Here is a 14,330-nt window from a genome sequence, read left to right on the forward strand (position 1 = left end):
CTTGTCTTCCTCCAGACAGACTGCAAGATTTCTGAAATCATCTTAAGTGACCAGCATATAACATAGGGCCTGGCACATATTACCATTTAAAGAATGAACATGCAATATCTGCTAATGGGGACCTCATATTTACATCTGAGTCTCACTAAATTGCAGAGGCTGATCACAAACCAGCAATCTTCCTGTCTCAGCCTCCCAAGATCTGGGATTATAGGTGTGGGTAACCATGCCTGGTTTGTCTGTTTTTTTTTTTTTTTCTTTTCTTCTTTTTTTTGGTGTGTGTGGTACGTGGGATGGAAGCCAGAGGCATTCTACCTCCGAGCTACACCCCAGCCCTATTTTTTATTCTTGATTTTGAAACAGGGTCTCACTAAGTAAAGGAGGACCTCACTAAGTAGCTGAGGCTGTCTGCGAACCGTGATCCTCCTGTCTCAGCCTCCGGAATGCTGGGATTACAGGCGTACGCCACCACGCCCGAATAAGACCTGCTCATCCTTCTCAGTGCAAACCCGGTTCAGGAGCCCATTCCAGCACAGCCACAGGGCGGGAAGGCTCGGGCGTGGTCACGTGACCCCGCGGTTGGGCCGCAGCTGCTCTGCGGGGAGATGCAGGAGTGCTGCGCTCCGGAGTCCTCCCGGGACCTCCCCACCAGCCGTGCCGGGCGAGAAGATGAGCTCTGCAGCGTTAAGACCGCGGTCGCAGCCGCCGCCTCTTCTTGCCGGACCTCCCCACTCACTCTCCGTCGGCTCCGCCATCTCCCACCGGACTCGACCCTGCTTATTTGCTAAACCCGCGGTTTGCAGCCTCAGAGCAACACAGAGCACAAAACCTAAGGCCATAGCGGAGACCGGAGAACAACCCCGTAGTCCCGGACTCGGTCTGGCAGTAACCCATAGCAACCGAGGGCGGCCGGCTCCGCCTTGCCCTGCCCCTTCCGGGCTCACTTTACTTCCGCTTCCGGTCCTGGCGTCACGGCGCTGCCGTAAAGAGCTTTGCATTGTGGGAACTCCTTCCTTTCTCGTTCCCGGGCCATCTTGGCGGCTGCTTGTGGTGAGTAGGCTCCACCATGCCGAGGTTTAGGCTGCGCCGGGAGCCCTGCGGGTTGCCGTTTGGAGCTCCGGATCTTAAACCTCCTGTCCTCTGTGTTCTAGGTTGGGGGCCGTCCCGCGCCTAAGGCAGGAAAGATGGTGGCCGCAAAGAAGACGGTGAGTGAGACGGGCCGAGTCCGGAAACCGGTTCACGTGGAGAGATGTCTTGGCCGGGGCGGGCGGATCTGAGCACACCGGGAGACAGGCATGCTCTTTGGCATCTGGCGGGAGGGTCCGGACCCAAAGGGGAGCCGAGAGGCCCTCGGTGACTTCGGAGGTTTTATTCACTGTCTCGGTTGCAGAATCATGAATCTTACTTTTGGGTTGGTTTCATATGAGGCCTTCAGTTCCATGTTAAATATTTTCTTTGTAGAAAAAGTCCCTGGAGTCGATCAACTCCAGGCTCCAGCTTGTTATGAAAAGTGGCAAGTACGTGCTGGGGTACAAGCAGACTCTGAAGATGATCAGACAGGGCAAAGCGAAATTGGTCATCCTCGCCAACAACTGCCCGGCTCTAAGGTAATGGACAGACCCCGCGAGTGCGTGGCCGCCAGGAATCTCGCGAACAACACCCAGAAGTGTAAACCCTTAGAATGAGTGGCGTGAACTCATTTTTTGGTAAAATTGACTTTCCAAGCGGAACACTTGCGAAATAATTATTATGATTGTTATTAATGGTGTTTGGCCCATCTTTTTTTCTCCTTCATGCGCTTATAAATGTATGGTGGAAAGAGTAAAAACCATAGAATCAAAAGTTTGAGGGAAGCACAGACACTTATTTTCCATATATTTTGCGGCCTGTCACTCGGCCATTCTTTTAGCTTTGAGATGCTTTAAAGGTGCTTGGTTGTATCGGGATTACAAGCGTGCACCATCACGCCTGGCTATTATCCTGAAATTGAACAATGCTATAAGTAAACTAAAAGAACCTGTAGATTGTAAGCCATATGGTCAGTTCCCTACCCTTTTGGTTTTCTCTGGTAATGCATAACCTGCCCAGAGCATTTTATATATTGTGTTTATTTGTACTGGCAGAGCCTAAAGTGTTTGGTCTTAATCCACACTGTTGTGTAAAGCCTTTTTGTGTGTGCATATGGTATTGGGGATTGGGCTATCTCCAAACTAAACTCTCCAGCCCTTTTGTTTTTTTATTTTGAAACAAGGTTTCATTAATTTGCAGAGGGTCTCAGTAAGTGGCTGAGGCTGGCTGTGAACCTGCATTTCTCCTGTTCCAGCCCCCAAGTATATTACAAGTGTGCAGCACCACCACTGTCCCATCAAGCCTTAAAAAATGCCTGCCTTCTATAATAGTTTTTCCCCCCCTGTTCTTGGTACTGGGGATAGAACCCAGGGACATTCTACCTCTTGAGCTACATCCCCAGCCCTATTTTTTATCCTTTATTTTGAAACAGGGTCTCATTGAGTTGTGGAGGGCCTCACTAAGTAATGAGGCTGACTGCGAACCTGTTATTCTCCTGTGTCAGCCTCCCTCCCAAGTACTGTGATTACAAGCTTGCACCACCACACTCAGCTTTATAGTAGTGTTTCTTAAATGTGACTATGCACCGGGTGTGGTGGTGCACTCTTGTAATCCCAGCATTCGGAGGCTGAGACCAGAGGATCGTGGTTCTCAGACAGCCTCAGCTACTTAGTGAGGCCTTCTGCAACTCAGTGAGACCAGGTTTCAAAATAAAGAATAAAAAATAGAGCAGGGGGTGGGGCTCGGAGGTCAAATGCCCCTGGGTTCCATCCCCAGACCTGCAAAAAAAAAAAAAGTGACTATGCAAAGGAATAATGTGCGTGTTAAAATGCAACTTCTAAGCAGATCATAGTGCTGCATGCCTGTAATCCCAGTACTTTGGAGGCTGAGGCAGGAAGATTTCAGGTTCAAGGACACCCGTAGCAAGTAGTGAGGCTCTTCAACCTAGTGAGATCCTAAGTCTGGGAGTATCCCTTGGGTTCCACCCCTAGTACCACACCCCCCCAAAAAAAAATAGGGTTGGGGATATAGCTCAGACATAAAATGCATCTGGATTCAATCCCTGATACCACTAAAAAAAAAAAATGCAGTTCTTTGTGTAGTAATGTGCCCTTGTAATCCCAGTATTTGGGAGGCTGAGACGGGATTGAAGGGTTTTTGTTTGTTTGTTTTTTGTTTTATGTTTTTGTTTTTGGTGGTACTGGGGATGGAAACCTTCTAACTCCAGGCTATGCTCCCAGACCTATTATATTTTTATTTGGAAACATGGTCTCTTAAGTCAGCGAGGCTGGTTCGAATCTGCGCAGTCCTCCTGTCTCTGCCTCCCAAGAGTGGGGATTACTAGTGGCAGGGTTGTTGTTTTGTTGTTTTAGGTTTTTTTTTTTTTTTTTTCTTTGTTGTTTTGGTGGTACTGGGGGTAGAACCCAGGGGCTTTCTACCTCTGGGATATACTCCCAGACCTATTTATACTTTGTTTGGAAACAGGGTCTCACTAAGTTGCTGAGAGCCTCACTAAGTAGCTGAGGCTGGCTTCGAACCTGTGCGATCCTCCTGTCTCAGCCTCCCAAGCGCAGGGATTACAAGTGTGTGCCACCACGCCCGGCAGGATTGAAGTGTTAAAGCCCAGCCTCAACAACTAAGGACTGAGGGTGTAGCTGGAAAGTAGAATGCACCTGGGTTCTATCTCAGCGCTGCACACAAAAATGTTCTTCTCATTTCAGTGTAGGGTTGGGGCCTGAGATACATTTTTACAGGTCCCTTCTGGCACTATTACTGGTCTCTGGATCCATTTTTTAAGTTAGCAAGGTTCTGTAGGAGACTCTTCACATTTCTAAAAACCATTAGTATCTACATAAATTGACACTGAAGTGTTAACTCATGTAAATGATACTACTTCCCATCTTGGATCCAGGGCACTAGTGGGTGATAGAAATGGCTTTTATTTTATTTGGTACTGGGAATTGAGGGTCATCCTATCTCCCAGTTACTCCCATAGCCCTTTTTACATTTTGAAACGGTCTCACTAGGTGTCTGAGGCTGGCTTTGAACCTGAGATCTTCCTGTTTCAGCCTCCCAGGTACTGGGGTTACAGGGATGTGCCACTGCACATAGCTGAGAAATGGCATATTTATTAAGGATAACTTGTGTTTGGATTGTGGATCCTCCGCTTACCATTCTGTGCCTCAATTTCTTCATTAAAAAGTGGAGTACATCAAACCTTTAAAGACTGTAAAGGGATTTGTATAAAGGTACTAATGTTAAATGACTTTTTTTTGCATCTTACTCTTTCATGAGCATTGATACTAACTTAAACATAGTAGGTATTCAGTAGCTATTTCCTGGTTGCCCCAATACTTGTTAGAGATCCAAGTTGAAATTGGTTTATGAGTTGTAAGTGGTTTAGTTACTGTTTCAAGGTCTCAACATAACAGATAAAGAGAAGTTGTAATATTTAGTCTGTCAGTTGCTTGCTATGACATTTACTTATTAGCCTTTTTTTGATTGTTTCTAAAGGAAATCTGAAATAGAATACTATGCCATGTTGGCCAAAACAGGTGTTCATCACTACAGTGGCAATAATATAGAATTGGGCACAGCATGCGGAAAGTACTACAGAGTGTGCACACTGGCTATCATTGACCCAGGTATGCTTTTTAAATTGCAATATGAATTCCATTTGAAGCACCAAGGAAATAATGACTTAGGAAATTGCTAAAAGGCAAAAGACTATAAGGGAAATGGCAGGCAAGATAAGGAAAGTAAACTTTATTTGCTGTCTGAAAACAAGCTGGTAAAATTAGGTTGAGGGGGGAAGAAACATTGTGATTTGTTTCCGACTCATAAATTTTTCATTAACCCATAAAATACTGCGAATATTCTCGCTGTTCTGATTTTGTAATAATCAGGACAGGCTAAAAATTCGCTATATTAAGACCACGCATGTGTCCCCAGACTTAGTTCTTTCCCTGGGTCTGGTTTATAAATGCTGGTGATAAAATAGGATTTATTGAATAGTCATTTCGTGTGATTATATGATGGCTACACTTTAAGGTTTTATCTTTAATCAACTTTAAGAAAAATGACAGTATAGCTAGTGTAATAACGTGCAGATAATCAGTGCTCATTTGTAGACTTGACTAAAAAATGTATGGCCAAAGTGGGGAAATTTTGTGATTGCTAGTTGCCCTTAATAAAAATATTCTTTTTATTTTCTAGGTGATTCTGATATCATTAGGAGCATGCCAGAACAGACTGGTGAAAAGTAAACCATGTAACATTTTTCTTTAATAAAACTTGCCAGAGCTTGTTTTCAAAACCCTGTATCCATATTGGTTTTTTTCTTTGTATCTTTTTATTTCCTTACACATTCCTAAAGGTGGGATTGGAGAGTGCTGGAGCTGGATGGTGTGGGAGGCTTCTGGATGAAGATTTCCACATCTTAGTTTTCCTGTTTTTCCTTTGTGTATGTGTGTTGGGGGAGGGTAGATTTGAACCTGTGGACACTAGCACCTAACAATTCTCCCAACCCCTTTTATTTTTAATTTTGAAACAGTCTTAAGTTGCCTCAAATTTTAGTTCCTCCTGCCTCAGCCTCCTGGGTCACTGGGATTGCAGAGATAGGCCCCTGTGCCCTGCATTTTTTCTGTTTTTCTAAAGGGTGTGCACTGAGTGTCCCTTACTTAAAATGCATGGAACCATACGTGTTTCAGATTTTTAACATTTGTAGATAAACACGGTGGGATATCTTGGGAATGGGCCCGAGTCCAAACAAATTTATTTGCTTTGTATGTTATTAATAATTTTATGCATGAAACAGTTTGAAGGCATGGAAACTTTGAGCTTATGTCAGTGCTCAAAAAGTCAGATATTTGGATTACATGTCCCACCTGTACGAGATGTGTGTGTTGTGTATGTGTGCATGTGGATTGAACCCAGAGGCATCTACCTCCAAGTGGAGTGATACCTCCAGTCCTTTATATTTTATTTGGAGACTTACTAAATTGCTGCAACTGATCTTGAACCTGAGGTCCTCCTGTCTGGGCCTCCCAAGCACTGCGTATAGGCATTTTCTACCGCACCTGGATTCTACTCGGAGGTCAAATGTCCCTGGGTTCCATCCCCAGACTCGGGGAAAAAAAGAGAGTAGCCTGGGGGTAGAAGACCCCTGGGTTCCATCCCCAGTACCACCAAAAAAAAAAAAAAAAAAAAAAAATCTAGTGGAGAGCTGGGCATGGTGGCACACACTTGTAATTCTAGTACTTGGGAGGCTGAGATAGGAGGTTCACAGGTTCATGGCCAGCCTCAGCTACTTAGGTCCTCTACAACTTAGACCATTTCAAAGTAAAGAATACAAACAATTAGGGCTGGGGGTGTAGCTAGGAGGTGGAATGCCCCTGGGTTCAAAAAGAAAAAAATTACTGTGGGAGACTGGCCATCACTACCTAGAGCTTGATTGTTACTTTCTCAACTTGGCAGCAGTACTGACATCTTTCTGATGAGACAAATATTTGGGAGGGCTATAGATACTACAGGGTGTTTTTCATTTTTGGTTTTCCTGGTCTCAAGTTGCGAAGACCTAAGTTGCTGAGGCTGTGAACCTGCCATCCTCATGTCTCAGCCTCCCAAGTACTGACATTACAGGCATGTACCACCACATCCAGCTTCGGTGCCACATTTTTAAACTATTCCTTCAAGCTACACTTTCCAGCCTATTTTTATTATTTATTTTGAAACAGGGACTTAGTAAGTTGCAGAGGGCCCTCACAAATTGCTGAGGATGGCTACTAACCTGTGATCCTCCTATCTCAGCCCCTTAGTACTAGGATTACAAGGGTAAGTCACCATACCCGGTTTATTTTTTGTGGTACTGGGGATGGAACCCAGGGACATTCCACCTCCAAGCTACATCCCAACTTTTTTTTTTTTTTTTCCTTTATTTCAAAACAGGGTCTCACTAAGTTGCAAAGGACCTCACTAAGTAGCTGAGGGTGGCTGCGAACTGCAATCCTATCTCAGCCTCCCCAATGCTAGGATTACAAGCATGTGCCATCACACCTGGCTCCAATTCAATTTCTTAAGATGTGGTGACCTGAAGAATACAAAATCAGATTCCAGTGAGCATTTTTATTTTTTTTTGCTGTGTTTCTATGACATGACTTTGGCTGTAGGCATTTTATTTTTTTTATTTTTTATTTTTTGCGGGTCTGGGGATGGAACCCAGGGGCATTCTACTTCTGAGCTACACCTCCTGCCCTATTTTTTATTCTTTGTTTTGGAACAGGGCCTCACTAAGTAGCTGAGGCTGTGTAGGAACTGCGATCCTCCGGTCTCAGCCTCCTGAATGCTGGGATTACATGCGTGTGCTACCACGCCTGGCTGGCTGCAGGCATTTTAGGATGATGATTTTCTTATTTGTTTTGCAATACTGGGGATGGGACTCGGGTGCATTCCACCTCTGAGCTACACCCCAGCCTTATTTATTTGTTTGTTTATTTACTTATTTATTTATTCTTTATTTTGAAACAGTCTCACTGAGTTACAAGGACCTCACTAAGTAGCTGAGGGTGGCCACGAACCATGATCCTCCTGTCTCAGCCTCTCAAATGCTGGGATTACAAGCATGTGCCACCATGCCCAGCTCCCAGCACTATTTTTTAATTCTTTATTTTGAAAGAGTGTCTCACTGAGTTGCAAAGGGCCTAAGTAGCTGAGACTAGCTTCAAACTGCTATCCTGTCTCAGCCTCCTGAATGCTGGGATTACAAGCATGCACCACCATGCCTGGCTTAGAATGATGGTTGTTTTTTTTAATTGTATGATTTCTAGGTCCTTGTAGGTAGTGATAATATGCTGTAAGATAATTTGTTTTCTACCTTTTCTTTACATGTACTTTTTGTACAATCACTATTTTTTCTGCAAAAATTTTAAAGCTATAGCTAAGAAACAAACCTCACTCTTTCTGGCCTGGGGTATTTGTAATAAAGTACCATTGAACTGATACTGGAGAAAATGCACTGGCCAGTAAGATCTGGTAAGTTATAAGGTGGCATTTTTCTTTTTTGTGGTACTTGGAATTAAACTCAGAGACATTCTACCTCCAAGCTACACCCCCAGCCCTATTTTTTATTATTTATTTTTGCAATACTAGAGATTGAACCCAGGGACATTCTACCTCTGAGCTACACCCACAGTCCTGTTTCTAATTCGTTTGAAACAAGATCTCACTGAATTGCAAAGGGCCTCACCAAGTAGCTGAGGACCCAGGGACATTCTACCTTTGAGCTACACTCCCAGTCCTATTTCTAGTTTTTGTTTTTGTTTTTTTGCAGGTCTGGGGATGGAACCCAGGGGCATTCGACCTCCGAGCCACATACACCCCCTGCCCTATTTTTTATTCTTTATTTTGAAACAGAGTCTCACTAAGTTGCAGAAGGCCTCACTAAGTAGCTGAGGCTGTCTGCTAACCACAATCCTCTGGTCTCAGCCTCCAGTGCTGGGATTACAAGCGTGCCTGGCTTTCTAATTCTTTTGAAACAGGATCTCACTGAATTGCAAAGGGCCTCACTAAGTAGCTGAGGCTGGCCGCTAACCTGAGATCCTCCTGTCTCAGCCTTCCAAGTACTGGGATTACAGGCATGCACACTGTATCAGGCTTGGCTTGGCATTTTCTTTTCTGTTTTTTTTTTTTTTTTTTTTTTTTTTTTTTTTTTGTAGGGGGTCGGGGGAGGAACCCAGGGACATATTCTACCTTTGAGCTACACCTCTAGCCTTATTTTTTTATTTGGAAACAGGGTTGCTGAGAGCCTCACCAAATTGCTGAGGCTGGCTTTGAGTCTGTGTTCCACCTGTCTCAGCCTCCCAAGTATTGGGGTTTCAGCTATGGGCCATGGCTACGATGCCCTGCTTTAGCCCTGCTTCGGCATTTTTCTTTTCTGATGATAATTGAAAGTAATCTGTTTGGCAGATAGCTCTAATAAGGAGGGCACTGGAGGGTGTTCCAGCCAATTGGATTGCCTCCTTACCTCTACGGAGCTGCTGTTAGGTGTGGAGAAAGAAGTCCTACAGAAGAGATTGGATGCTGGGGTGTGCTGAGTATTGCAGCTGGTGTGAAGTGCAGCAGGAGCAAAAGGCATGTAGAGACCACCCTGGAGGGTGCCATGAATGCGCTAGTGGTGCCATCTACTGAGAGGAAGAGGTTCCCTGCTGATCTGCTCTCCAGCTGCCCTGAGACTCCTGCACTATCCACCTGCAGTGCCTCAGGCCTCCTGCCCCTCCCCCGGGCCCAGCTGTCCTTGCTCTGAGGAGAAGGCCGACAGTCTTCCAGTCTAAGTACCTCCGAGTCACCTCACACCCTGCTTTATGGCATTAATCACTTCTGTCTCCCAGGGACTCAACATGATCAACTCTATGTCGCTTATCCAAAATTAGAGTGAATAATGTGTTAGCATAGCATAACCACTTAATTCCCACATTAAGATTTTTAGCTAGCTGTCTGGCTTTTTTTTTTCTTTTCTTTCTTCCTTCCTTCCTTCCTTCCTTCCTTCCTTCCTTCCTTCCTTCCTTTCTTTTTTTTTTATTCTGGTACTGGAGATTGACCCAGAGGCATTCTACCTCTTAACTACACCTCCAGCCCTTTTAATTTTTTTAATTTTGAAACAGGGTCTTGCTAAATTGCTGAGGCTGGCCTTGAAACCTGCAGTCCTCCTGTCTCAGCCTCTCAAGCACTAGGGTTACAGGCATGCACCACCATGCAGGGCTAAGATTGTAGCTGTTGTGTCCAGAGTTTTGATCTGCTGCTGTTTGCTATTATTTGATTTACTATCTGACCTGGTTCATCTAGGTAGGTTCGTTTTAGGTAGGAGAATCTGCCAAAGCACAGAAGCCAAAACAATTCATTCTGTCTTCTCATTCACTCAACATACACTTAGAGCACTGTCTCTGTGTCAGGTACTGTTGGATGCTGAAGAATAAAACCACAATAGCTAATATTGAGGATTTAAAATGTTTGGATACTTTTATAACATGGACAGTACTTTTACCAGGACAGTACAATTAGCCCCTCCCCTAGTTTGTGGTACTAGGGATTGAACACATGGACATTCTACCTCTGAGCTAAACCCCCCAGACCTCTTGATTTGGAAACAGGGTCTCCTGAGGTTGATGAGATCTCACTACCTGCTGAGGTTGTCCTTGAACCTGCAATCCTCCTGTCTCAGCCTCCCAAGTACTTGAACCACTGAGCCCCACCGATTAGCCCCATTTTATTTATTAATTTATTTTTTGGCGGGTCTGGGGATGGAACCCAGAGGCATTCGACCTCCAAGCTACACCCCCTGCCCAATTTTTTATTCTTTATTATGAAACAGGGTCTCACTGAGTTCCGGAGGGCCTCAATAAGTAGCTGAGGCTGTCCGCGAACTGCGATCCTCCGGTCTCAGCCTCCCAAATGCTGGGATTACAAGCGTGAGCCACCACGTCTGGCGATTAGCCCCATTTTAACAGGTGAAATCCAGGCATGGAAAGGCAATAAATGATGAAAGTGGATTTCAAAACCCTTAGACCATATGTACATGTGTTGAAAATAAGGAAAATGAATACTTCATAGTTTTAGATAATCCTTAAGTCTTGGATTAAATATATAAAGTTTTATGAGTTTGTTGGAGACCTTTGTTTCTCATGAAATTGTCAGATGCTTCTCCCAACCAAGTTGGAGAAATTTATAACTTTTTTTAAATTTTAAATTTTTTTTTTTTTGGTCGTACTGGGGGTGGAACCCATGGGCTTTTCTATACTTTATTTGAAACAGAGTCTCACTAAGTTGCTGAGAGCCTCACTAAGTAGCTGAGGCTGGCTTCGAACCTGTATGATCCTCCTGTCAGCCTCCCAAGCGCAGGGATTACAAGCGTGCACCACCACTCCTGGCTATATATAAAACTTTAAAAAGGGAAGAAACCAGGTGCGATGGTGCACATCTGCAATCCCAGTATATAGGAGGCTGAGACAGGAGGATTGCAGGTTGAAGGCCAGCAATTATTATTATTATTATTACTGGGGACTGAACCTAGGATCTTTCTACCTCTGACACATCCTCCTGTATTGGGATTACAGCTGTGTACCACCACACCTGGCAGCATACAATTATTTATCAAGGCCCTGTTTCATAATAAATGTTTTTTTTTTTTTTTTTTTTTTTTTTTTTAAAGGCTGGGAGCCAGGCATGGTGATACACACTGGTAATCCCAGCATTTGGGAGGCTGAGATTGAAGGATTGCCATTTGTGGACAGCCTTAGCTACTTAGGCCCTCTGCAACTTGGTGAGACCCTCTTTCAAAATAAGGAATAAAAAATAAGGCAGGAGATATAGCTGGGAGATCGAATGCCCCCGGGCATCTCCATACCTGCCCAAAAAAAAAAAAAAAAAAAAAAAAAGGCTAAAGGTGTAGGTCAGTGGTACACACACACACACACACACACACACACACACACACACACACACACACACACACACACACACAGAGTCATTGGCCGCTAGAGGGCGCTTGAGTACAGCAGAAAGAGCTAAAGATTTGAAATCAATGCTTGAACTGATTATATCTCAAAATTAATGTCAACCAATCAATCTTTTCTCTTCCCTTTATTTAGAAACAAGGGCTCACTATATCTCTTTCCCCTTCCCTTTTGGTACTGGAGTTTGAACCCAGAGGCATTCTACCTCCAAGTTACACCTCCGTCCTATTTTTTATTATTTACTTATTTATTTAGCAGTACTACGAGCTACACCCCAAGCCCTATTTTTTTTTTGGGGGGGTGGTACTGGGAATGGAAGCCAGGGGCATTCTACCTCCAAGCTACACCCCAGCCCTATTTTTTACTCTTTATTTTGAAACAGGGTTTCACTGAGTTGCAAAGGGCCTAAGTAGTAGCTGAGGCTGTCAGTGAACCGCAGTCCTGTCTCAGCCTCCCAGATGCTGGGATTACAAGCGTACACCACCATGCCCGACACCCCCAGCCCTATTTATTTATTTATTTATTTATTTATTTATTTATTTTTGGTTGTACTGGGGTTCCTGGAAGCCCTTTTACTTCCGGGCTACACTTCCAGACCTATTTTTACATTTTTATTTGGAAACAGGGTCTCCTAAGCCAGCGTGCGTGGCTGGCTTCAAACCTGCGCGATCCTCCTGTCTCTGCCTACCAAGTGCGGGGATTACAAGCGTGCGCCACCATGCCCGGCTCCCAGCCCTATTTTTTATTTATTTATTTATTTCACAGTACTGGGGATGGAACCCAGGGGCATTCTAACTCCAAGCTACACCCTTGGCCCTGTTTTTTAGTCTTTATTTTTTGAAACAGGGTCTCACTGAGTAAGTGGCTGAGGCTGTCTGTGAACTATGATCCTCCTCTCTCAGCCACCCAAGTACTGGGATTATAGGCATGCACCATCATTCCTGGATCCAAATCAGTATTATTTCCTAATGAAAGCCTGTGTTTTCAGGGTCAAATGCATTTCTCAGTCCTAACTCAAGATTTAATATTTCGAGTCACCACAGCTATACCTGAAAAGAATCACGATTTTTCATGTAAGGGTGAAGCCTAGATGTTCTTTCTACTCTACCACACTGCCCCTTGGGAGGACATTCTGATGCCAACACTTGTCCTGAAATATTTCAGTGAAGATTGTTCGAGGTGTTTTATTTATAAGGTATCATTTGGCCTCTAAAATGATGCTTCCATGGGAAGGATGTGATTTTGGTTTTGTTTCTTACTAGATCTGTCACGGAGTTTCTTGCTCTGAATGCTTTCTTGAGTTCTTAAAGTCTAAGTCGCCATCGACTTTCTGTTCCCACTTTATTTTCTTCATTTGGTATATATCGCTTTAGAATGTTTTCATTTATTTATTTATTTATTTTTTTGTGGTACTGGGAGTGGAACCCAGGGGCTTTCTACCTCCGGGCTATACTCCCAGAACTATTTTTATATTTTATTTGGAAACGGTCTCACTAAGTTGCTGAGAGCCTCACTAAGTAGCTGAGGCTGGCTTCGAACCTGCGCGCTCCTCCTGTCTCAGCCTCCCAAGCGCGGGGATTACAAGCATGCGCCACCACGCCCAGCTCATCTTTTATTTTGAAACAAGGTCTTGCTAAGTTATGGAGCGCCTCACTAAGTAGATGAGGCTGGCTGCGAACTTGTGATCCTCCTGTCTCAGCCTCCAAAGTACTGGGATTACAGGTGTGTGCCACCATACCTGGCTTTTTTTTTTTTTTTTTTTTTTTTTTTTTACCATGTATTTGTGTGTATTTAGGGAATTCCTTTATGTGCAGTATTTTTTTTTGCGGTATGGACAGTAAAACAGTGTATTAGTTCCCCTTATAATGTTTACATTCTTTGAATGGTTACTTTTACGAACTTTAGTAATATTCTTGTATAGGTCTCATATATATGTATATGGGTGCTAAAAATCATTTAGTTAGATACTTGTACACGGCTACAGTTATAGGGCGGTGTGCCTTTTCAGTGTCATTAGTGCAGGCAGATTTAGTCTCCAAAGGGCCTGCCCATCTGCACCCTGAGGAGCAGCATATGAGAGTCTCTGGGTTCCACATCTTTACCAGCATTTTTGCCACATCTATGGAGTAAAAAGTGGTATTATTTTAATCTGCGTTTTCCTAATTACTAGTGAGATTAACTTTTTTTCATGTGTCTTTGGCCATTTTTATATCTCACATTTAAAGCTAAAGTAGGAATTTTACACAGGATGCCATTCTCTGAAGAGGTGAACTTTAATACTGCATAAAAATTTCGACTTGTTACACAAGTACATATGTCCTATGGTTTTATGCATACATCCATATACATATATCAAGGTAAAGTCCAATACAAAAAAAATAGCATTTCCTATGGCCAGTGTTCTACAGAAGTAAGACTGTGCAAACTATTTTGTAGTCAAATGAGATTGCAACGCTCTAAGGCAGGACAAGGCAGAAGCAAATCATATCCACAGCACGTTACAAAACACCTTGCATAGCTTATTTATTCCCATGGTAAACTCATTTTGGCATTCTGAAGTTTTTTTCTTCTCTAAGAAATTTATACACATTAGTACATCAACTTTCTGTGTTTGTTGTCTAGTGGACCGGCTTCCTCATGCTGGCTGCGTTCAACTTCACAGCACGAGACTCAACCATGGCCTGAGCTCTGGGGCTCTGGGCTGCTTTCCTTGCGACCCTTGATACAATGACACACAAATAGCATCCTTTCGACTCT

General features: G+C 43.8%; 1 protein-coding gene across 1 annotated transcript; it reads left to right on the forward strand.

The window, feature by feature from the left end:
* Positions 1 to 1,031: 1,031 nt before the first annotated feature.
* Positions 1,032 to 5,381, forward strand: RPL30 (ribosomal protein L30). Its single transcript, XM_080695326.1, has 5 exons — positions 1,032 to 1,050; positions 1,152 to 1,205; positions 1,462 to 1,607; positions 4,582 to 4,712; positions 5,284 to 5,381. The coding sequence occupies exons 2-5, from the start codon at positions 1,185 to 1,187 to the stop codon at positions 5,331 to 5,333; spliced, it is 348 nt and encodes a 115-aa protein (XP_080551452.1). The 5' UTR covers positions 1,032 to 1,050; positions 1,152 to 1,184; the 3' UTR covers positions 5,334 to 5,381.
* Positions 5,382 to 14,330: the final 8,949 nt, after the last annotated feature.

This window comes from Muscardinus avellanarius (assembly GCF_963383645.1).
Source record: "Muscardinus avellanarius genome assembly, chromosome: 4".
In the NCBI taxonomy this organism is placed as follows: Eukaryota; Metazoa; Chordata; class Mammalia; order Rodentia; family Gliridae; genus Muscardinus; species Muscardinus avellanarius.

Coding starts and splice junctions, on each gene's coding strand:
- RPL30 (XM_080695326.1), top strand. CDS start 1,185: ATGGTGGCCGCAAAGAAGACG. Junction 1,608..4,581: donor AACAACTGCCCGGCTCTAAG/GTAATGGACAGA, acceptor TTGTTTCTAAAG/GAAATCTGAAATAGAATACT. Junction 4,713..5,283: donor ACTGGCTATCATTGACCCAG/GTATGCTTTTTA, acceptor TTTATTTTCTAG/GTGATTCTGATATCATTAGG.